This window comes from Mustela lutreola, chromosome 5, assembly GCF_030435805.1.
Source record: "Mustela lutreola isolate mMusLut2 chromosome 5, mMusLut2.pri, whole genome shotgun sequence".
Classification (NCBI taxonomy): Eukaryota; Metazoa; Chordata; class Mammalia; order Carnivora; family Mustelidae; genus Mustela; species Mustela lutreola.
In genome coordinates this window covers 32478298-32501672 of record NC_081294.1, presented here as the reverse complement: position 1 = coordinate 32501672, position 23375 = coordinate 32478298, and the positions used below count along the sequence as shown (strand labels likewise).

The 23375-nt window shown below is 38.4% G+C and overlaps 1 protein-coding gene across 1 annotated transcript in view; it reads right to left on the bottom strand.

Annotated features, from left to right (window-relative positions):
- The window catches only part of C7 (complement C7), a 52284-nt gene that overhangs the window by 18957 nt on the left and 9952 nt on the right, over positions 1 to 23375 (bottom strand). The window contains exons 4-11 of the mRNA XM_059173880.1: positions 22505 to 22646; positions 20044 to 20191; positions 18518 to 18656; positions 11756 to 11926; positions 9553 to 9796; positions 7312 to 7425; positions 3901 to 4067; positions 1203 to 1431 (exon numbers count right to left, since the gene is read on the bottom strand). Coding sequence (XP_059029863.1) covers positions 1203 to 1431; positions 3901 to 4067; positions 7312 to 7425; positions 9553 to 9796; positions 11756 to 11926; positions 18518 to 18656; positions 20044 to 20191; positions 22505 to 22646 — 1354 coding nt within the window. The remainder of the gene's footprint in view (positions 1 to 1202; positions 1432 to 3900; positions 4068 to 7311; positions 7426 to 9552; positions 9797 to 11755; positions 11927 to 18517; positions 18657 to 20043; positions 20192 to 22504; positions 22647 to 23375) is intronic.

Here is a 23375-nt window from a genome sequence, read left to right as displayed (position 1 = left end):
ACAAAAAAACTAAACAGAACTAAACTAATTTGGTAATATTTTCCCATGAGCTTTCTTCCATAATTAGAAATTGAGTTAATAAAGTAGTCTGCTGAGCATATTAATGGGGGTAATTTATAGCTTAATATATTATGATTGCTACTCCAACCCTGACCATCAGGGGGAGCTTCCATTTTACCGAATAACGGGAAATCCAAGCGCCAAAGTAATGAAATCAAAGAGGTGGAATTTCAATTGACCAGACAGGCCACTTGGGAAGAGAACTGGAGGCAAGGATGCCTTCTTGATGCTTGTTGTAAGCAACCATAGTTTAGTCGTGTACTCATTCATTCGACAAACGTGTATTAAGTGCCTTCTATAGATTAAGCCCTGTTGGGCCCTGGGAATAAAAAAAGGAATCACAGTTCTGACCTTAAGAAATGATCTTCCTGGAAGAGAAAGACATATAAATAAATGCAAAATTATCTCATACTTTGTCTACTCATAAAGTCAACCTCACATAGTTCTGTACTAAAATACTTAAAGTACCATTCAGTTGGGTGCATTCAGCGTATAGTCAAAAGTGTTTGTGAATAATTGACTGATGGAACATAAAACAAAATAAAAAGAGATATTTCAAAGAGCTTGCCATCAGAAAGGTTAAGCTTTGCATATACCAGCTCCACAGACCTACGTTATGACAAAACCTTAATGAGATGACTATGGAAGGAGAGAGGTGTTTTAGGCATTAATCTATTCCAATGGAGAATGAAGAATGGAGGGCATGGTGGATCTATTAATTAAGAGAGGAAAACAGAGGGGCACCTGGGTGGCTCACTTATTGAAGGTCCAACTCTTAAGTTCAGCTAAGATCATGATCACATGGTCGTAAGATCGAGCCTGGCATCAGGCTCCATGCTCAGCAGGGAGTCTGCTTAAGATGCTCTCTCTCTCCCTCTCCCACCCCTTCCCCCATTGTGTGCACGCTTTCTTGCTCTCTCTCTCTCAAATAAATAAACAAATCTTAAAAAAAAAAAAAAAAAAAGGAAAACAAAGACAGCAGGGAGCCTTGACCCAGTAGCTCAAACCCAGAAGTGCAATAGGAATGGAGACACTAATTAAAATGCCCATGCACAAAGAAGCACAATGTCAAGAGCCAAATGGAAAGAGTGGTGCCCTCTTCACTATGTCCAGCATAACCAGCCAAAATCCAGCACACTGACCTGCTTCATTCCCTACAAGGACTCCTTGCTCACAAGCCACACCAAATGTATATGGTTTGCAATGGCACTGACATTGTGTTCCCTTAATGGTGGCAATGCCACCATTTTGACAAGGTCGGCAATGGCAGGGGTCAAATTCATCCAGATATTCCTCAAGAGCTCTCTTCAGGTATAGTCTTTTCACCGAGGCACAGGGTACTTCCTTTACCAGCTCATACAAAGGTGTCAGCTAAACAGATAAAGACATCATGGTCAGTAATCGGGTTTTTAGGCAAGGACATTTTTCTTCTGGCATTCAGGCTCAATCTCCATTAAAATAAAATGAAAAGCCACTCATGTTAATTCTAATTATTTCTTCTTCAAATAAAAAGAAAGCACTTTACTTTCTTTGTAAGGCAGAAAGAAAAATAGAAGTCAATAGAGAAGGAGTGTTTTTTATATCCTGCATAAAATTTTTCAAAATCAACAGGACATTCATTTTCTAGTTATTGAAAGATTATTTTGAAGGCAGTACATTTCCACCCTTGCAGAGGGAAGAAGAAAAGGAAATACTATTAAATTACAGTGAAGAAGCAAGTGCAAATAAATTTACAATTAAATACCCTGACTCTAAGAGACTTAACATGTCTCTTAATGGAGACTGTGACTATTCTTCCCTGAAGAAGTTTAAAACAGATGGACAAGCCAACCCTTACAGGTCCCCTTCCCCTTCAGGAGCATTGCACTCTATCATTTAGTAAAATTTACTATCTCTCCATAAACCTTGCTTTGCTGCACCCCCAAAACTAAAATAAAAATAATAAAACAGACAGACATTGTTCTGTGCTGAGTATGTCTAATGAAATGTAACTTGGAGACCAGACATGTGCTGGCTAAGCTTTAACAATCTGCTCTCCTAAGAAAAAAAATGCTCTAATTGGTAGCATTTGCCAGTTTCTACAGTATAAGAACTCTTGTCATGGCCAGTCTCACATTGCCATTGGAATGCCAATGACCATGGAGTTGGGAAGATACATATACTGGCTTGTGAAGGTCCGTCCAAGCTTTCTGCCGCACATCCCTGCAAGTGTGAGGATAATGTGAGAGTAACTCAAAGACTCAGCCACATATCCTTCCATCTCTGCCCAAGCTCTCTTACACTGCATTATGGCAGAATGGACTGCATGGCATTGCGTGGACATACACCTATAGTAAATTAGCACAGCTACCTATGATAGTCACAGTCCATCATGGAGAAGAGCAGAGTTGAGAATGGGAAGGAATGTCTGTTTCTCCCTAATCAACAATTTCTAATTTTTCAAGATTTGTTCTGGGGCACCGGCATTGAAAATTGGAAATAGGTCATTGTGAATATTGATGGTGGCACTTTAGGGTAAGACCTCCTGGGAAAACCACCCTCCCCCCTTCACCCTTGTTCAGAGGCAAGTGGGTACATGTGGTCTTGGGAGGGTGCTCAAGGAGTTATTGTGATTTGGGGGTTTATAAAATGTATCCAAGTCAAGTTTCACCTGGGACGTTGCTTGATTCCCATGACAGAGAACAGATCAGAGAATCAGTTCTGTTACAGCATGTTTTGAGGAAAGTGTAACCTTGTTCCATCGGAGACGGATGTATTGGCAAACACTCTAAGCCTATGAGATATTTTTGTATATTCTTACATGCAATTTCATCCACAAGAAAAACCAGGTGAACTCAGAAAAATGGACACAAAAAGGGAACACAACCCAAGATAGGAATGTACAAAATATGCACACACAAACAGACATCAGACCTCCATGCGGGTCACTGCCTGTACTAAGTTCCATCCATCCACTTCTGGTGCTACCACCCGCTGTCATCTGGCCCCTCCCCTTCCGAAGCATCACAGTTAATTCAGGGCTCCAACCTTGCCGTCACCCAACCAACTTCAAGTCTTACTCTAGGAATTGTGTCACCATAACATAGTAGAGGCATTCCTTAACAATTTAACACCTGTAAAACTCTCACTGTTTTTACTGATGTCTTCCTTCCTTTCTTTCCTTCTTTCTCTCTTCCTTCCTTCCTTTCTTTTTTTCTTTCTTTCTTCTTTCTTTCTTCCTTTCTTTCTTTCTTTTAATGAGTATCACAAATTAAGTTTTCGAGTTTTGTGTCCTTAACCCCATTTTCCCTATGAGCCAGGGGCTCTTCTTCACTGTGCAATTCCGCCTAGCTCTCTGGTTTTTAAGAGCACATACGTTGCATTATCAGAGAACTGACTGCATCAATAAAACCTCCTAAAATTGTGGCAGCCGAATTTGCTTTAACTTAACGGACATGTCTCCAAGAGCCCACGTGCCGCGGCCAGAGGAAGAAAGGCAATCTGATGGGACAGTAGACAAGCCTAAATGCTTTCCTCATGCAAGAATCTATAATTCTTCTGAATTAGAGACCAAGGAAAACAATCAAATTTAGGTCAAAAGCTTAATATGCAAATTTTGTTATAATTTCTCTTGAGATTTACAAGATATTTAACCTTTACAATTGAAATATGGACATACAAGATAATGAAGCTTCTGTTTCTTATTATTATGTATGCATTCATTTTACTATACAAAACATAACTGGGATACAGAAAATGCTAATTACAGCTGTCTCTGTTTAACCACCTTGATTTAATCTCATTTTCCCAGTGCGAAGAAACATGCCTGCTTTGTGCTGTTTTCAACAGAGCAGGACGTACCTTTTGTTTTATGACTTGGGGACTACCAGTCACAGATTCTGCCCAGGAAGAGTATTGCTTTTTGTTTCCAGCAGGGTTGTTCAGATCCAGTGAACTGAGGCCAGCCACAAAATTTGGACTTCCCCCCCTGACAAATGAGTCCCCTTTCATCACATGGTCCTTATTTCCTATGCAAGGAGAAATCCAAACAAATCAGTTGGGATGCACAAATGAAACAAAAAGGAGAATATAAAAATGAAAACTCTATCAAGCACTAAAACACAACCCACCCAACTTTGTGACATTCTTGGAAAGAACGAACTATGGAGACAGTAAAAATATCAGTGATTGTCAGCAGTGGTGAATGGGAGGAATACATGGGTGAAGCACGGAAGGCTTGTAGAGCAGTGAAATTTCTCTGTGTGATATGACTTGGTGGATAAGCAGCATTAAACATCCATCCACACCCACAGAATGTACAACACCAAGGTTGAATGCTAACGTAAGCTATGGACTACAGGGGATCACAAGAACAAATGTTCCACTGTGGTGGGGAATGCTGATGGTGGGGAGGCCTTAGTTTCCAACTGACGTAAATGGAAACTCTCTGTTCTTTTTGCTCAATTGTGCTGTAAACCTAAAACTACTCTAAAGAAAAAAATGTCTATTAAAGGAAAAAAGAAGGGGCACCTGGCTGGCTCACTCGGTGGAGCATCCAACTCTTGGTTTCAGCTGAGATCACAATCTCAGCATTGTGGGACCAACCCCTGCATCAGGCTCTGTGTTCAAGGTGGAGTCAGCTTAGGATTCTCTCACTCTCTCTGCCCCTCCCCCTGCTTGCACACACAGGAGCACACATGCTGGCTCATTCTCTCTCTCTCTTTCAAATAAAAAAATAAACAAAATCTTTTTAAAAATGAAATAAAAATGTTTTATGGAAGCATCATGAAATTTACTTCCAAATGGTTCAAATAAGATTACACATATTTTGAATATATAATATTTATACATTGTTAAATAATCCACATTATAAATATTATATGTACATTATATACAGCCAAATGTCATAATTATCACTACATAGAGGAGGTGGGTATATGGGTATTTAATATGATGTTCTTTATATATGTTGGAAAGTTTTCATAATAAGATGAAGAGGACTTCATTACATCTGGAATACTAACAATAAGCAAAAAAAAAAAAACCTATTCATTAACAGGTATACATTAACACATGAAAAGTATTCTAAGCACTGAATTTTAATTGAATTTTTTTATGCATTTATGTGCCCTTTAATTTCAGGATCATTTTTTTCTCCATTTGTCATTGATTTTTACGCTGGTCATGACTGGATATTCCCACCTCGCAGACCAGATTTGAGTGATTTTCAGTTCACCTCTTTTAACTATATTTTGCAATTTCATAAAATTTTTCAAATTCAAAAACTATACATTTATCAGAAATTAACGCTTGATGTTTTTAATAAATTACTGAGTACTTCCTCATCTTCATTGTTAGCTCCATTTTTAATATGCCAATAGTTGTCCTTGGAAGGCAATGTCCAGTCCCTGCAGGACCTGACTCAGAACCACGTGGAGTGACTCCACATTTCTGGGCTCCAGCATCTCTGAGATGACATCTGGGAGGAAAGCCCTAAAATCAGCCTTTTAACAAGCTTCTTCAGATAATCTCGGTGTATACTAAAGTTGGAGAAATCACGGCCTTAACAGGCAGACCTTTTTACAAATTACAGAGTATAAAAAATCAATTTTAATTTTATTCTGAAGCCTGTCGCCTCCCTCCCCACACCTCAGTGAGCTCCCTGTGCCAGCTGACCCTCTTTCCCTAGACAGTCTGCTTGGTGTGACAATGAGGAGTCCAGAATGTGAAGCCAAATGTCATGTCTTTGAGTCTGATGCTTACCAGCTGCGATCTTGGGCAACCTTGCTGTGACTCAGTGTCCCTGTCTGTGTAATGGGAATATGAATAATACCTAATTCAGATAGGAAGAATATATGGGTTAATTTTTGTAAATCACTTAAAATTGTGCCGGGCACATAGTAAATGCTATGTGTTTGTTAAACACAAAATAAAATAAAATCGGTGAGCAGCTTCTAGTGGCCCAGCTGATAATGGATGTCTACATTCTCATTTCTATTTCCGGATCACTATATTTCCATTTCTTTCAAAAACCTGTTTTCCTCCTTTGTCATGCCAGCTCCATGAAGATAGATATTCTCTTGGGCATGTCGCTGCTTGCACCCCAATGCCTTGAACAAATCCCACCATAAACCACAGTCTCCATCCACAGTTGATGAATGAAGGAGGTGAATCAGTAAATAAACCTGATTTCACTCCTCTGTCTCCCTCCTTTCTGCAGTCATCGACCAACATCCCAAGAATCCCCGCTTCCTCGGTAAGAATCCTGACACCTGGTCAATCTTCACCTTTGCCCCAATTTCTGCCATCACCCTGGGAGAATTTAAGCTCCAGTACCACTCAATCCATTGCTACCACACTAAGAATCCCTTCATTGTAAGGCAAGTACATTGTAATCACCAAATTCAATGAAGAGTCTTCAGTCCTTTTCTTACTTCATTTCTCTCTAGAATTTCTCTCTGTTGACCTCTCCTTTTCCTTTATTTTTAATGTTACTTATCTTTCCACGTACTTTTTTTCTCCCCTATTTTTCTTGATTTTTCCTTTTTTTTTTTTTTCTAAGTAGGCTCTATGCCCAATGTGGGGCTCAAACTCAATGACGCATGCTCTGAAATCAAGAGTCGCATGCTCTATGACGGAGCTGGCCAGGCACCTCTTTTCTGGTTCTTATCCTATCAGATTATCCTTTCTCAGTCTCTCTTCTTTCTCTACAACTTTCTTTGTCATCTTTCATTTAAGCACTTTCTGTATTAAAGCCTATAACGGCACCCCTTGTCATCAGAATGAAATCCCAGTTCCTTACCACGGCATCTAGACACAATCTAAATCAGTTTATTTTTCCAGTTCCTATTTCAATCACTTAAAGAATAGCAGACCACTTTCTCCACTCCCTCTCCCAGCAGCAGCAGCAGCAGCAGCAGCAGGCACCAAAAGTGCCCTGGGCATCCATGTCAAAGTGGAACTGATTCTTCTCCTACTGGTGTCCTTTTCTAGGTTTGATTGCCAACTGCCATTTTAGGGGAGAACGGTAGTGTACATGGAGGACTTTTTTACAGTGCACAGGAGCTACCCAGTGAACTTTTCACTCTGCATGATGTCTCACTGCCATGACACGTGAAAGAAAGATCAGAGGCAAACATAACCAAATACATAAAAAACATAAAATAGAATACCTGTTAAAAATCTCAAAGGCCCTTGGAGGTCAGGAATTAGCCTCAAGAAAGAGGGATAGAGTTTAAGCTCATAATGCAAATTGCCCCCTTTCTTATTTACCTGAATCTGATTTTAAGGCATTTTCCAGGGTTTTGCATTTTTGCGATGATGATGATGCAAAGAAAATGTTAAAACCTGAGGAAGTACATCTCTTCATATCTTCTGAATGAAGACCTGAAGGAAATGTTTTAAAGGTGTTTAATTTCTGCATTTGTTAAAAACTCCTTTAAACATGCAGCCAGGTGTGAGGAAGGGGATAAGAGGTTATGTCCTACTACGGTGGCCATCTACTCAAGAGCTCCAGAAGGATCAAGGGTCAGAAAAAGGAATATTTTACTTTTGTTATTAAACAAAATAATAGATACATGCATATATCTAGGAATGAAGCATCATGTGTCTGAAACCTATTTTCAAGTGGAAGGAACAGAAACGGAACACCCCAAAGAGTGATATTTTTGCCCATCCACAGTCAGCTGTTCAGGCATGAAGTAAATCAATAAAAGTAGGCATGTAATTGTCCTCATCCACCTACTGGAAACCCCAAATGCTGGGTTCTAGTTCTACACTAATTAATTCCCAAAATCCTAGGTCTACTGCCTCGATCTCTCCATTTTAGTATCTTTGCCATCTCTGGTTTCCAACATTTCCTTCCCCTGGCTCATAACCATACCATGTAACAATTTTCTACTCATTATCAAATGGAGTTTTGCCAAGCATTTTTTAAGAAGGATAGAAATTAATAAAGTGTGGAAATATATTTTTCTCATATAATTTTGCTAAATCTACTAAAATAACTTCAGTATATCTCACAGAATAATTGAGGGGGCATATATTATTATAACTCAGCAGTTTTGGTTATATTTCAATTAGAACTTTCAGAAAGAACAGAAACTGCTCAAGAGTAAAATTTTTACTCAAAATAGTACTTTGACCAACTTGGAAATTCTTTAAAAGTTCTTATCATTTCTTTTAAGTACTAAGGGAAAGAGTGGGGAAGCAGTGAAACTGAGTTTAGATCGAACCATTTGCTGTATTAATTTTCCAAAGAAATATTGCCTTTGTTGTTGCTAAAACAAAAACAAACAAACAAACAAAAACCTGTGCTTGTACATTCATTTCCAAGCAGGGAAGATAGAAAACTTGAAATTCTGGCTAAATCTTAATTGGTAAAAATTAAGCTTAATGGAAAAAAAAAAATAAGCCAATGGAAACAGAAAAATATTGTAGTTCATCCACAAGGGAAGGTTACAAGACCTCTAAATTCATGTAGTAAGTCTCACTCTCATCCACAATTGTAAAAAAGGCTTGACTGAAAAGAAAGACCCTGAAGAGATGATTTGGAATGGAGAAGGAATTGTAAGTATCAGCTTAAAAAAGTTGGAAAGGGGCAGGTTTGATATGGAATATTAGGAAACCAGAGCCAAAAGGTCTTTGCAAAGAAGGCATGGACACTAAGACACCACCCCTCCCCTCCCACATTGGTACACCTAGTGAGGACTCTCCTCTAATTATGAAGTCAAAAAATTACAAACTCAGTGGTGTGCATTGATTCTAAGAAAAATCAGGGAACTCTAACAACACTATAGCATAAGGAAAAAGCTCAGCTGACCTTGGAGCCAGTAGACCACCTTACATTCTATAAGCCCTCAGATGAGTCTTACTATAGCCCTGAGTCGCCATTTCTCAGTCTGTAAGACAGGAATTGTAGCGTCCACCTTACCAGATAGTAGTGAGGAACATGGCTAACCTATGTAACTTGCCTACCATAAGAAAGGCTCTGATTTAAAAAAAAAAAAAAAAGGGGGGGGGGGTGGTCTCTGATAAATTTAAGCTATTGTTACAAGAATTATGTAGTAAGCAAACTTGTGATATCTGGAACAGATTACTTTTAAAGGAATGTGAATTGTAATGAACAGAGGTAAACAAAATACTTCTTTAAAAGATTTTGATTTCTGAAATATAATTCCTCATTAGCTTTTCCTTGAAGAATATTACTTAAGCTGAGAAATGGAAAAGGTTAAGGAGTATTCCAAAAACCCACTCAGCACCCTCTGAGGATAGCCAATAATCATTAATGACTATCTCACATTTCAGGGTACTCTCCAAAAGAGTAGGCAGGCTTTTTCTTAGAGCCTAAAGATTTTGAGTAGAATATAATGGATTCTTGCCATTCTGGATTCCTTTGCAATTTAATCTCTATTTGTCATATTTTAAAGCTCTAAAAGTTTAAGTTTACTACATGTCATTACCCCCATGAAAATTCCTGCAATGTTTTTATTTAATAATTTTTTAATACTTTACCACTTTCTTTGATTTTGTCTGAGTTCACATAAAACAGAACTTTATACTCTCCTCCTAGGGACCCAGACTGCAGATAATGTGTCCCATACTGGTCGATTAATCTTCGGTAGGCACTGTAGTCATACAGAGAGGGAAGGAAGGAGAGCTCCTTCCAGAATGGCTCCGCAAGTTGTAAAAATTCCGGATTGTTATTGATAAACTGAGCCACTTCCACAGAGTTCTGGACAACCAACAACTGATAACTCTATGGGAAGAAGAGAGAGTAGAAAGAGTTTTAGGTTGGAGATAAAAAGGCAGTGGAATAGCTATCCGATGTCTCCATTAACTGCCACCTCCAACCCAAACTATATAAATTTCTATTTTTGATGCATGATGAGGTCTTCTCTGGGCCTGCTCCCTTGAAGCAATCTATGGAACTTTTGGAATACCAAATAGAAGTAATATCTGAGTGATAACATGGTAATTTCTTGCATATATGACCTTTAAGATCTCAAAACCAAGTTGTTATGCCCTCCTCAACTAGAAAAAAGAATCAGCTTCATTAACTGCCAAACAATCTCACAAATAAGTACATAAAACAGTGTGTTCCTGGGGAGTACACAATGACTTATATGTAAGGTGACCATGTAATTTATATTCCATACTGGGGTCCCTCGCTTCATAATGAGGGGGGTTTCTATTTTAATGTAATGAACATACTGTCCTCTATTAGTTGCTGATGTATAATATAGTGACCCAACAATTCCATACCTCACCCGGTCCTCATCACAGCAAGTGCACTTTATCCCCATCACCTGTTTTGCCCATCTCCCCACTCACCTCCTCTCTGGTAATCATCAGTTTGTTTTCCATAATTAAGAGTCTGCTTTTTGGTTTGTCTCTTTTTTATTGTTGTTCATTCACTTTCTTAAATTCCCCCATATGAATAAAATCATGTGACATTTGTCTTTCTCTGAATGACTTATTTCACTGAACATTATACTCTCTGAATCTATCCATGTTGTTGCAAATGGCAAGATTGCATTCTTCTTTCTGGCTGAGTAATATTCCATTGTATAAATATACCACATCTTCTGTATCAATTTGCCTATCAATAGACACTTGGGCTGTTTCCATAATTCAGCTATTGTAAATAATGTTGCAATAAGCATAGGGGTGCCTCTCCCTTTTTGGATTAGTGTTTGTACTCTTTGGGTAAGTACCCAGTAGTGGATACAATGGGTCTTTGAGGACTTGCTAAGCGTCTTGTAATGATATCCAGGATGGATCTACCTTAAATCAAATCCTCACTTCTGTGAACAATATAGTATAAAGATGATAAAATGCTTATCCAGCTCCTACCTCCATAGTCAGCTTTTTAGTCATAAAACAAATAAAACCACTATTCCTTGTGATTTATTAATCAAGTTACTGACTTCAAGAATGAGATAAAATATGCAAATTTGGAATGACAGTCAGCCTGAAAATTTCTCCAGCATTAAGTGCCTATCAACTAGTGCAATCTATCTCAACTGTTCAGGTTGCCCAAGATAAAACTTTTAGTATCTCAAAACAACAAAGTATCTAAAAATAAGGCTTTTAATTTCTAAGATAAAAATTGGGGTATTTCAAAAGTAATAAAGTGTTCCAAGATCTTTTAGTTTTATGTACCTTCTAAGTGTTAGTGTTTAGGAAGCACATATTAATTGGAATTTTTCAAATATATATAACATTTATATAACCATGTATAGTAATTATGAATTAGAAATTAAAGAAAATTTTAACTAGTAGATTTGAAAGTAATGCTTTTTCAATAATTTCAAATAAGAACAAATACTTTAATAAGAAAATAAAAAGTAGAGAGGAGCCTGGCTGGCTCAGTGAGCAGAGCATGCCACTCACTCTTAATCTCAGGGTCCTGAGTTCAAGCTCCACATTAGGTATGGAGTCTACTTTAAAAAATGAAGAAGAACAAGAACAAGAACAAGAAGAAGAAAGAAAAAGAAAACAAAAAGTATAAGTAAATATATTATCCAAGAGAAGTAACAAAACACGATCTTACCTTTTAAAGAGATATATTACATTGTCTCTTTGAAGAAGATAGTACTAACCTCATTTAAAAAAGAAATCTGATCTGTTTGGTAAACACACTTTTAATTAATGTTAATGTTAGAAATATTTAAACAGTAAAATATAGAAAAGTCAACTAATATTTCATACTGACCTTTTTCTTGTGGTTATCATTGTAATTTGGTATTGAATGACAAGATCCAGAAGATGAAGATCCAAAAAGGTGGCTTTTGCTACTGGATGATGTATAGTCTGTCATGGTATTCTTTACATAAGACCAGGTACTGTTGTAAAATTCATAATTAAAATCATTATTTATTTTTACCTGTCAAGAAAATGAAAAAGTTTGCTATGACCAAATTAAGGCCTTGGACATAACCAAAAATCTTCTGCCATGGATCCTTTAACATATATACTTCTTCAAACAATCTTCTCCAAAAAGACAAATCTCTTCATTGACACAAAATGACTGTGGCTCTCATGACAACCAGGCCCATATGAGTATAAAGAATAGAGTCCATTCCACAATTACTCTTTGCTAAGAGGGGTATCAATAATGGTAATTCCAAGTGATTCACAGAACACATCTGTGTACAAACATCTCCCACTTTCTTTTAATGTTCAATAGTTAACCCAGAAGTCAGCAAATCAATGAAATTATGCTAACAGAGAACTGAAAAGCCCTTGGTTCCTGATTTTTCCTCTAATGGGAACAGAGATGCAATTCTTTTTTCCCTATGACAGACAGTAGAAGAAAAGTCCATCCCAAAAGAATTTTGAAGCAGACAACAGGAGACTCACATGTGGCTAACAGGGAAGTGAGAGCTCCAAGACAATCATTTATTTATCCCTTATTTTATCCTAGACCAAGTGTCAAAATAAAATACCCAAGAGGGCTGGCAAGTCATATAAATGTTGGAAGATTCCATGGAAGGCAGGGGGATGAAGTGAACACCAACACTGTAAGAAAAGGATACCAACACTCAAATTCATCCTACAGTTAGTATATGTAGCTTTAAGTTCTAGCATTGTCAGTTTAGCTGTTTTTAAGAAAAGAGAAAAATCTGAAATCTTGACAGAAAAATCCCCACACTTTTTTAAGTTGTTGGCAATTAATTCACTCAAAACTGTCAAACACCATGAAAATAAAACAAGACATACAAGATGACTCCCTCTCACATTGTCTGCTCTGTACCAATAGTCAAATCAGTAACTGTCCTTCCACGAGCATTTGTGTTCTTAGCATACCCACATCTGTGTTTGAGATCAGAGGATAAATAAGCACAGGAACCATTAAAATGATGGATAATCTAAAAGGAATGGAAATGATAGACTACCATATAGCCATTTTAAATGATGTCTATGAAGAAAAATACTGATGTTAAATGAAAAAGTGGGTATACATGTGATAATCCTGCTCATTATAACCATACAAGTATATTCCCCAGTCAAAAAAAGACTAGAAAGAAATTCAGGGGCTCCTGGGTGGCTCAGTCAGTTGAGTGTCTGACTCTCGATCTCAGCCCAGGTCATGGTCTCAGGGTTGTGAGTTCAAGACCTGCACTGAGCTCCAGGGATGTAGCCTACTTTAAAAAAGAAGAATCAGAAAAGAAAAACTAGAAAAATTGAGCAAAATGCCAGAAAATATTGTATTACTTTTATCACCGCCCACGTTCAAAATTATACATGCATGCAAAGAACATGCCAGCAGATAAGAAAAGGTAGATTTATTCATATCTTTTGTTAGAGCATTATTTTCATTACATCATGAAATTGGTTTGTTTAAAAGTCAAAGACAAAAATTCAGTACAAACTGAGATGGAGAATATATGTACTATTATTGACTATGAAGAAGACATTAATAAGAGTGCCATCAGAGATATCTGCAACCACTAGATAGTGTTTCAGTCCTATTTGGTTTTAGAAAGACACAGAATTTACTTTTTTTTTTAAACATTTTATTTATTTGACAGAGATCACAAGTAGGCAGAGAGGCAGGCAGAGAGAAAGCAGTCTCCCCACTGAGCAGAGAGCCCCACGCGGGGCTTGATCCCAAGACCCCGGGATCATGCCTGAGCCAAAGGCAGAGGCTTTAATCCACTGAGCCACCCAGAAGCCCCCAGAATTTACTTTTTATGTCTCTTAAGGAAGAGAAGTTATCTAACTTCTTTTAAATGCAAAAAAAAAAAAAAAAAAAGCCTGTTTTCCCTCCTCTTCAAATCTGCAATTCAAATACTTGATTAATGCAAATAAGCTTCTTTAGCTCTTCAGTTCACCATCTCCTACTCTCATCTACTCTACACAGAGCTACAAGTCAACTTTTTCAAGGTAACATGATCTTTTTCAATGACCCTTAATTAATATTCTCTCCAACCAACCTAGAAGCCCCCAAACTGATCCTTCCTCTGAAATCACAGATTCAAACATCCTACATTTCTGCCACCTCTTATCCTTTTGATTCTCATTCTATTATCCATTATCCAACTTTATAGACACAAGTTCTCTCTCTCTCTCTCTCTCTCTCACCACCTTCATATTTTTACTTCCTTCTTTTTCAGATAGACCTCACAGTTCATGACTTCCACCACTCTCTCGCCGATGACTTAACTCTCTTCCCTAGATATGCTTTGCCATCATGTTTTCCTGGCAGAATTCCAACCCTGTTTCAATGCTCGCAGCCAATCTGCTTAACACTATGATAGAAAAATCACACAGCTAATCGATCAGTACCACTGTAAGTCCACTCATGATTTCCCGTCTCAGGGGAGTATAGTGCAGCATCCCTATATTTCCATTCTATTTCTCTCCCATTCTCTACAGCATCTATTTCAAATATTTTACCTACCTCAGTCCCCCAATCTTAGAACCACTTTCCTAACTCTCAGAAAATAATTCTAACCTCTGTCTTTACAAACATTCCCATTATCAGACATGAACTCTCCTAAACTCTGGCGAATAAGTCCACAAGCGTATTTACATCTCTTCACTTCCTTTCTTCAGCAGGTGTCCTTCCTCTGCCTAAAGCTAATTTCTGTCTCATCTCTATTGCGTTCCTTCCCACCACTTCTAAGGATATATTAAATTGGTTGCTTATTCCCTCTCCCACAGCTTCAATTTTTCTTTCTCTACTGGCTTAGCCCTATCAAATGTATATGTATTCTAACTCCGCTTAAGTAGACTGTGCTGCAAGGCTTCTGCAGACATAATATTTGAGTTTACATTCCATATTTCTTATCTATAACTCTATGATTGTGGGTAAATTCTTCAGTATTTTTTGTCTCAACTTTTTTCAATTGCAAAATATAAATGACAGTACCCACATTTTTAGATTATTACAAAGAAAAGAAGGGGACACCTGGGTGGCTCAGTTGGTTAAGCAGCTGCCTTTGACTCAGGTCAGGATCCAGGGATCCTGGGATTAAGCCCTGCATTAGGCTCCCTGCTCAGCAGGGAGTTAGCTTCTCCCTCTCCCTCTGCTCCTCCCCTCTCTGTACTCTCTCTCTCTCTCTCTCTCCCTGTCAAATAAATAAATAAAATCTTTTTAAAAAGAAAAGAAAGAAGAGCCAGGCACCTGGGTAGCTCAGTCAGCTAAGCATCAGACTCTCGATTTCAGCTCAGGTCATGATCTCAGGGTGGTGGGATCAAGCCCCACACTGAGCTCTGTGCTCAGCAGCGAGTCTGTTTGAGATTCTCTCCCTCTCCTGCTGTCCCTCCCCACTGCTCATGCGCTCCTTCTCTTTCTCTAAAATAAATAAGTCTTTTTTAAAAAGAATACGATTTTGTTATTTACTTGATATGTACATAGGATCTCTTTTCCAAAAATATAATGAAGTACATTCAAGACTAAATAGAGGAAAAGCCAGGAAGTAATGAATTTTCTCCACCTTCATCTTTACTCCCCTCTGCACTCATTATAAGCTGACAATGAACACAACAGTCTTTCAACAGTCTCCAGGCCGAATTAGCAAAGTGGTCCTTCCCAAAACAACCACAGAGGAGGAATGTGTTTATGTGTCCAAGACTTTCTTGCAGTATGAGAAAGATGAGCGAACAGAGACAGTGCATGGCATCAAAGATAGTGGCTTAGTCTACATGAAACCAGGTTTGCTCTGGACAAACCACAATGGTAATAACTGAAACAGGCTATAAAATGGACTGACCAATTCTGTTTCCTGTTTATTTACTAATGTTTATGTGCCAATGAGCCAAAAGCCATCTTCCACTCAGAGGTAGCTGAATACCCAGTGGCCTCAGGTCTGTCTGAGTAGTGGAGAGCATTTCCCATCCCAATCTCCACACTGGGTTAGCTCTTCAATGACTGACTCACTGCCTAGTGCTTCTACTTCACTTCACTGTCTAGTGCTTCTACTTCACTTCTACTTCACTGTTTTGAGGATCAGGCTCGATCCTCAAAACATCTCCGTTCTTCAATCAATAATAGGTTATAATTTCCCTCCACCTCTGACAAACACCTTCAAATTCAGGGACTGGAAAGACATTTCCGATGTCAAAGCAAAATCCAAGTCATGCTGAAATGAATGTCAGAGGTATGCTGTTATTAAATTATTTCTCTTCTTCAGAAACTGCAGACTTCCAGTATGTCTGTCTTCCAACGATGTCAGAAATGCTTTCATGATTTTCTCTGCTCTATAACTCTCTAAATTTGACCCCCAAAAATATATATGCAATTATCTCTCTTATAATTATGAAAGAATTATCAACACATCCTCCTAGGAAGAGAAGAAAAATATTTCTACATATGCCTATGTTACATTATTCCTTCTGGCCAATGGTTATCTTACAGTATATATTACTCACTGTGTAGAATTTAGAGATGGTAAAGCAATTAAATACAAGATATTGGGAGAGTAAAATAAGCTAGAAAAAGAAAGAACTGTGAAATCTGACATATTGAATCCAAATTCTACTACTTATTAATTTGGTGATTTAAAGCAAATCAGCTAAAGTACTCTGAGCCTCAATTTCTACCTATATAAAATAGTAAAATATTACTCACTTCCAAAGATATTATAAGGATAAAACCTACACAAACTGCCTAAAATAGTACAGGTGCCACAGGAGATATTAAAAAATTGACAGTTACCATTATTTTTCAGATCAACTTCACTTTTCATTTCCATGATACAGTATTTTTTTAAGATTTATTTATTTATTTAAGAGACAGTGAGAGCAGGAGGGAGCAGAGAGAGAGAGACAGAATCTCAAGCAGACTCCTTGCTGAACACAAAGTCCGACACAAGGCTCCATCTTATGACTCACGAGATCATGACCTGAGCCAAAATCAAGAATCAGATGCTCAGCAAACTGAGCCTCCCAAGTGCCCCCATGACAAAGTAGTTCTTAAATATAACTTATTCTATTGTAATTCTGTTTGCTATTTATAATGAAAACTGCATTCTGAAGAGGGCTAAGTTTGGTAAACAAAAACCCTGCTGTCTGAACATCCTAATAATTTTTGGCTTACAAATTTGGGAGTAATAGGTAAGAAGTTCTGAGTTGGAAATTTTCAGAATTCTGGGAAGAAGGGAGGAAAGGAGTAAAAGAAGAAGAGGTCTTAGAACAGAGAAGCTGAAATGGGATGAGACCAGAAACTTTGATTTATTGAAGTTCTAAAAGGACAGATATTTTATGATGTAAGACATCAACCATTTTTGTTGACTGGGTTGGCATGACTGCAACAGAAAATCTCTCCTCTATATTCCCTTCAGATGTTCAGTATTCTCTCCCTAAATCCATAACTGTTGCTGTATGAGTGGATTTTGTGTGGAAATCCTGGTAGAGATGGAGGTTAGGTGTATATGATGACAGAAACCGCTCATAAGAAGCAGGAGCCTAGAACAAAGACCCTGAGACCCTAAGCAAAATGGAAAATTCTAGCAATGCAGATGTTGGCGAGGATAAGGAGCACAGGCTCCCCCTTCCACACTGCCGATAGGGCATAAATTGATGGCACATTCTTTTTGGAAACTTTCCTGAGCAGAGTGTAACCTGTACATAACCTGCAAGGCAGCAATTCAGGTACAAGGTGTATGCCCTAGAGAAGCTCTAACTCATCTGCATAGAACACATGCTCAAGAATGTGCAAGACATTTTCATAAGAAAGAATTGGAACCAGCAATAAAAATGTCATCTACATCAGCATGAATAAATTTCAAAACCATAATTTTGAATGAACAAAAGTCATAGAATGTATACTATAGAACTGACTTATATAAATGGCCAAAAAACAGGCAAAACTGAATCATAAACTTTTATTTAGGGACAAAGACATATGAGATAAATGTATACAGAAAGACAAGTGACTAATATAAAACAGAAGATAGTGGTTGTCTAGGGAGTAAGAGTGGGGAGGATATGGCCAGAGAGGCATAGATGAGAGCCTTTAAGTCAATCTTTGGCAATTCTATGGAGAGTAGTGGGCACATATGAGTATTTGTTTTATTAGCTTCCTTCAAGCTGTGTGTTTATATTAGTCACATTCTTTTACATATATACTATATTTCACAATTTAAAAATAAAAGCATTTTCAAGTGAGCAGACACTGTGGCAGTGGTAAGGAGATCATCATGACCAGTCATGACCAGGGCCTTGAGTTTTGACACCCATACAGGGACAGACCATCAACGTTGGGGCCCATATGGTCTAGGGACTTGAAAATGAGAAAAAAAGAACAGTTCAGCTTAAATGAGACAAATTGAAATAATCATTGCCCTGTACCCCAGAGTTAAAGAATATGTATCCTTTTTAAGTCCATATAAAACATTTGTAATAATTAACCAAATATTAAGCCACAAATAAATTCTCAACAAATACCCAAAAATCAATATCATATAAGTAACAATCTCTGTCAATAATTCACAGATTAAAAATAAATTAAATCAATGAAATTAAGTACCTGGAATGTATAGGAAAGGATATTTCCACTCAGTCTATAGAACTTTTTTCCATCCCCACTAAATACTTTTCTGCATTGACCACTGAAACTTTTAGTGTTGATGACTGTCTTCCTAAACTGGCCAGTGAGTTCATTGTAACTGTTAAAAAAAAAAAAAAAGTAGGGGGGTGGGGGAGGAAGGAAAGATTATTAAAAACCAGAAACAGCACTTGCTGAAAAAGAATTCTAGATAATCTTGAAATAAATTACAGTTGAGTATCTCTTTGATAGAGTTCAAATAATGAGAACAGTTTCCTAATGCACACCATACATTTTCCAACCTTCCTTGTGTGTATAATGGCTAAAACTAAAAGCTTGGGAGACTCCAACATCCCTTCAGTCTAAGAACATGTTTGCGAAACACACAGTCCTTTTGTATCTATAGCAACAGCTGGTTTTATGTTGAGTCTATAGATAAAACCAGTACAACTAAGACTACTCTTGAGGAGAGGGAATTCTTCTTTTCTTTCTTTTTTTTTTTTTAAGATTTTATTTATTTGAAGAGAGGGAGAGAGAAAGAACACAAACAGGGAGGAGGGGCACGGAGGGAGGGGAAGCAGGCTTCCTGCTGAGCAGGGAGCCCCACGTGGGGCTTGATCGCAGGACCCCAGGAACATGATCTGAGCTGAAGGCAGATGCTTAACCAACTGAACCACCCAAGTGCCCCTGGAGGGAACTTTCTGCAATAAATTTCACCTAAATTGCCTCTTAGCATACTGACTGGTACACTCTTTAGACTAATTTTACCATTTCTCTGTTAATGAATTTAAAATATTACAGAAAAATCACCTCTGACTCTAAAATAAACTATTTTAAAGCCTTAAAATCTCAACTTGGATCTGACCCTTAGAAGTCCTTCAGAATTCCTTTTGAAAAGACAACATGGTATTGTCCCAACTTCACTTGAAAATCAAAGTTTCCAGCTGGTTAAGACAATTCTTTTTCAAGCTTAAATATCCCAATACAGCACTTTCTCCATTCTTTCTCTGTTCTTATTCTAATATCTCTTTGTTCTCTTGAGTAGCTCCCCATAATTGTCATGAACCAGTTCTCGCTCTGTCTCTCTCTCTATTTCTACCTTTCTCCCAGAAGATGACCAACCATCTGGGTTTTCCCAGGTCTGAGGGGTTTCACTGGACATAGGACCTCCGGTGCTAAAAGTAGGATAGTCCAGGGACAAGTGGACACTCTACATTTACCACATATATTTTCAGGTATACAGGTAAGATGCCTGGATGGCTCAGTTGGGGAGTATGAGACTCTTGATCTCAGGGTTGTAAGTTTGAGCCCTACAATGGGGGTAGAAATTACTTAAATAAATAAAACTTCAAAAAAATGTTTTTTTAGTGTTTCAGAATGTGGCAAAGAGCTCTGAGCCAAAGGCTTAGATATTATGACCTGTTATTAGACTTACCAAACCATAAAACAAAAACAAAATGAAAAGCTACAGCCCATCCATATACACAGGAAGCTGCCCAGTACCTTACCCATTTCCAGTAAGTTCTATGTTGGGAGGAGGTTCATCAAGGTCACAGGAAGGTCTGCTTTGTGAGTCCTCACATCTGTCTTCATCAGCACCATCCTCTTCACAGTCAGAATCCCCATTGCAAACCAAAGATTTGCTGATGCACTGGCCTGTAGACAAGATAAGCCCCCAACAAAAATAAAAGAAGGAAGAAGGTGGAAACTACCTAGAATCGAAAAGGTTTTGCCTCTGGGTGCCTGGATGGCTCATTGAATTGAGCTTCAACTCTTGGCTTCAGCTCAGGTCATGATCTCAGGGTCATGATATCAAGCCCTGTGTGGGGTTCCATGTTCAGCAGATTCTCTCTCTCTCCCTCTCCTCCTCCCCCTGTTTGTGGTCACTTTTTCTAGATTAAATAAATAAATCTTTTTTTTTTTTTTAAAAAAAAAAGGTTTTGTCCCTGGACCCCAACTCTGCACTAATATTCTACTGTGAATTTGAGATCAATCTTCATGGTGTCCAGGGAAGGACTGGTGATTATTTTGGCCCTCGTATTCTATTTCTTTCAAAGACTTTATTTATTTATTTGACCAAGAGAGATCACAAGTAGGCAGAGAGGCAGGCAGAGAAAGAGGGGGAAGCAGGCTCCCCGCTGAGCAGATAGCCCAATGCAGGGCTTGATCCCAGGACCCTGAGGTCATGACCTGAGCCAAAGGCAGAGGCTTTAACCCACTGAGCCACACAGGCGCCCTATGGCCCTCATAATCTAACACACAAAATAGATCCTGACCTCAGCTGGAAACAAAATTAAAAATAAAAGCCAAATTCAAATTCCAGGCTCTCCACCATAATCAAGCCATTTGTCTGAACCTCCCCAAAATCAAAAGGCGCCAACCTCTAGAAGGATAAACTGACATCCTGCCCTTCAACTTTCAGTTCATTTTTTTTTGTAATCACTGACCAAGATGCCAAAGCTCTGCTTGTTTTGGTGATTTGCTGTGTAAGACTGTGAGAGCATGGAAACTGGGTCAAAAGGTTAAAACTCAACACTTCTTGAGCACCTACTCTGTGCAAGGCACCCTTCCAGATGTTAAGTTACAGACAAAAATAAAAATGGTATGCTGGGCTTTTCATATACTTTATGATCTAGTAGGAAGGACTATGAAGACACAGATCATTATAATCCCACAATGTAATTGTTACAGTAGATGGGCATGGAGGAGGCACTGAAGGGTACCAGATGATCTAACCCTCGCCTACCTCCCCAACATTATTTCCAGCCATTCTTCGACCTGCTTCCTATACCCTCATCACACCTACGTGAAATAAAGGCCAGGCTTTCTCTCATCTCCTTACTCTAATACGTCTCTCAGCCTCAAAGGGTTTCTCTGCCTGTCATGTGCACGTCCTTTAAAAATCAAAGTACCTATGAGCTCCTCTCAGAGACCATCCCTATGCCACAGGTTGTAGTACAACTCCTTCGTTCATGTTCTCATACTCTGCATTGCACACACCTGTTCTGATGGTGTCCCATGCACCCCTCTGTTGTCTCACACAATCCCATACACCAAACATTTGTTGAGAGTCTACTAGGTACCAGGTACTTCAGCTGCAAAAATTAAAGGAATATCATCCATATCCTCAAGGAGTTCACAAGAGAGAAACCAGACCAACAAACACCCCAGATTACAGATGGTACAACGTACATATGTACAACATGCATAGGGAACACAGAGAAATGATTTGTCAGTTGAGGAGTTAAGGAATGCTTCCTAAAAGAGGAGCCATCTGATTTGGGTTTTGGAAGTAAAAAAGGAGTTAGAGCGGTATTACCGAGGAGCACTTCTAATACAGGGATTATTTATGTGCTATTCTGCCCATAAACTTTAATATTTGTGAAGGAAGAAGCTATGTGTTTCATTTACATATCCACAATCCTCACCACTATATCTGGAGCATAATAACAATAATAAATATTTGCTAAAAGTTGTTGAATTAATCTGATTGCACCAATGCTACCTAAACAATAGGTCAAATAACCCTCAGTGCCCAAACTTGAAATTATGTTTCAATCACCCTGTGCATAGGAGTGACCTCTATTGCTTCTTGATTAGCTAATCAGAGTTGCTTTCCTTGTAAGCGTAATAATAACTTGGGCAGTAACCTTGTTTTTGCCCAGTCTTGATGTACCAGACTCACTCTACATCTTGACCAAAAATGCAATGTCAAGAGCAGCCTGGGTCGGTCAATTGCCATATTTCTTTTCAAAGAAGCAAGGAGTATGTTCACCTTTGTTACCAAATGAAATAATGATGTTACATTTGAAATAATGATAGCTGAGTGTATAATTAATATGCCAACAAAATTAATTTTCAGGCCAATATAAATTCAGTAAAATTGAATAAATACATACTGAGCAAGTTGATCAAATAACATTTGAATTTACACTTGGCATGGAGTGTCCAAACCTACGGAAAAGATACCTGAGAAACACCTGAACCGCTCTCCACATCCCTCTTCCACCGGACATCCTAGTGTAGGTTCACACGATTGTGTTTCAAATGCACTTCCGACGCAAGGTTGACCGCCATACTGCCCATAAACAGCAACTGACCGCCTGCGAGTCTAAACACAAAACAGGTAGTGTTTTTGGACGTCTCCTTTCCTTTGTCTGAGAGGCAAAATCGGAGAGAAATGAATACAATTGAAGAAACAGTGTTCAGGAAACTGTTCTGGTGGGCAGATGTAAAACCTCCAAAATCAATATACCCACAGACCCACCTGTCGTGGAGTCCTGTGACACTTGGAGTACTACTTAGGAAGGACTCACAGCTACTTATTTATTCTCAGGATTGAGTGTAAAAGAAATATATATATATATATGTTAGTGGATCTTTAAGAAAGTAACTTGAAAGAGCCGGGTAGACACATAAGCAAACCTGTTGCATTACAGATGATTAATGCTTTTGCTCAAGCTGTGTGCCAGGAGCTAACTCGAAAGGTGAAACCAATTTTGCCAGAGGTGAGGAAAGGATCCTAGGAACCAGGGTTAAGGAGAAATTAAGTCAGAAACACCATTGGGAAAGTGGTGGTAATTAATCTGGGTTGAATGTTAAGCCTTCTTCGGGAAGACAAGTCTAGGCAAAGCAATCTGGAGAACCTCATATGGCAGTACGGAAGACAAATGGACAGCGCAGAAGCCTCGGTAGTCCAAAGACAAAGCTACTTCTGACAGACAAACAAAATCACTGGCCTCTGAAATGGGAAACACGTCAAAGGCAAATCTCTGGGAGAGAAAGTATGGGAAAAATAGAGGAAATCATCGAGCCACATGAAAAACAAATAATTCGTCCT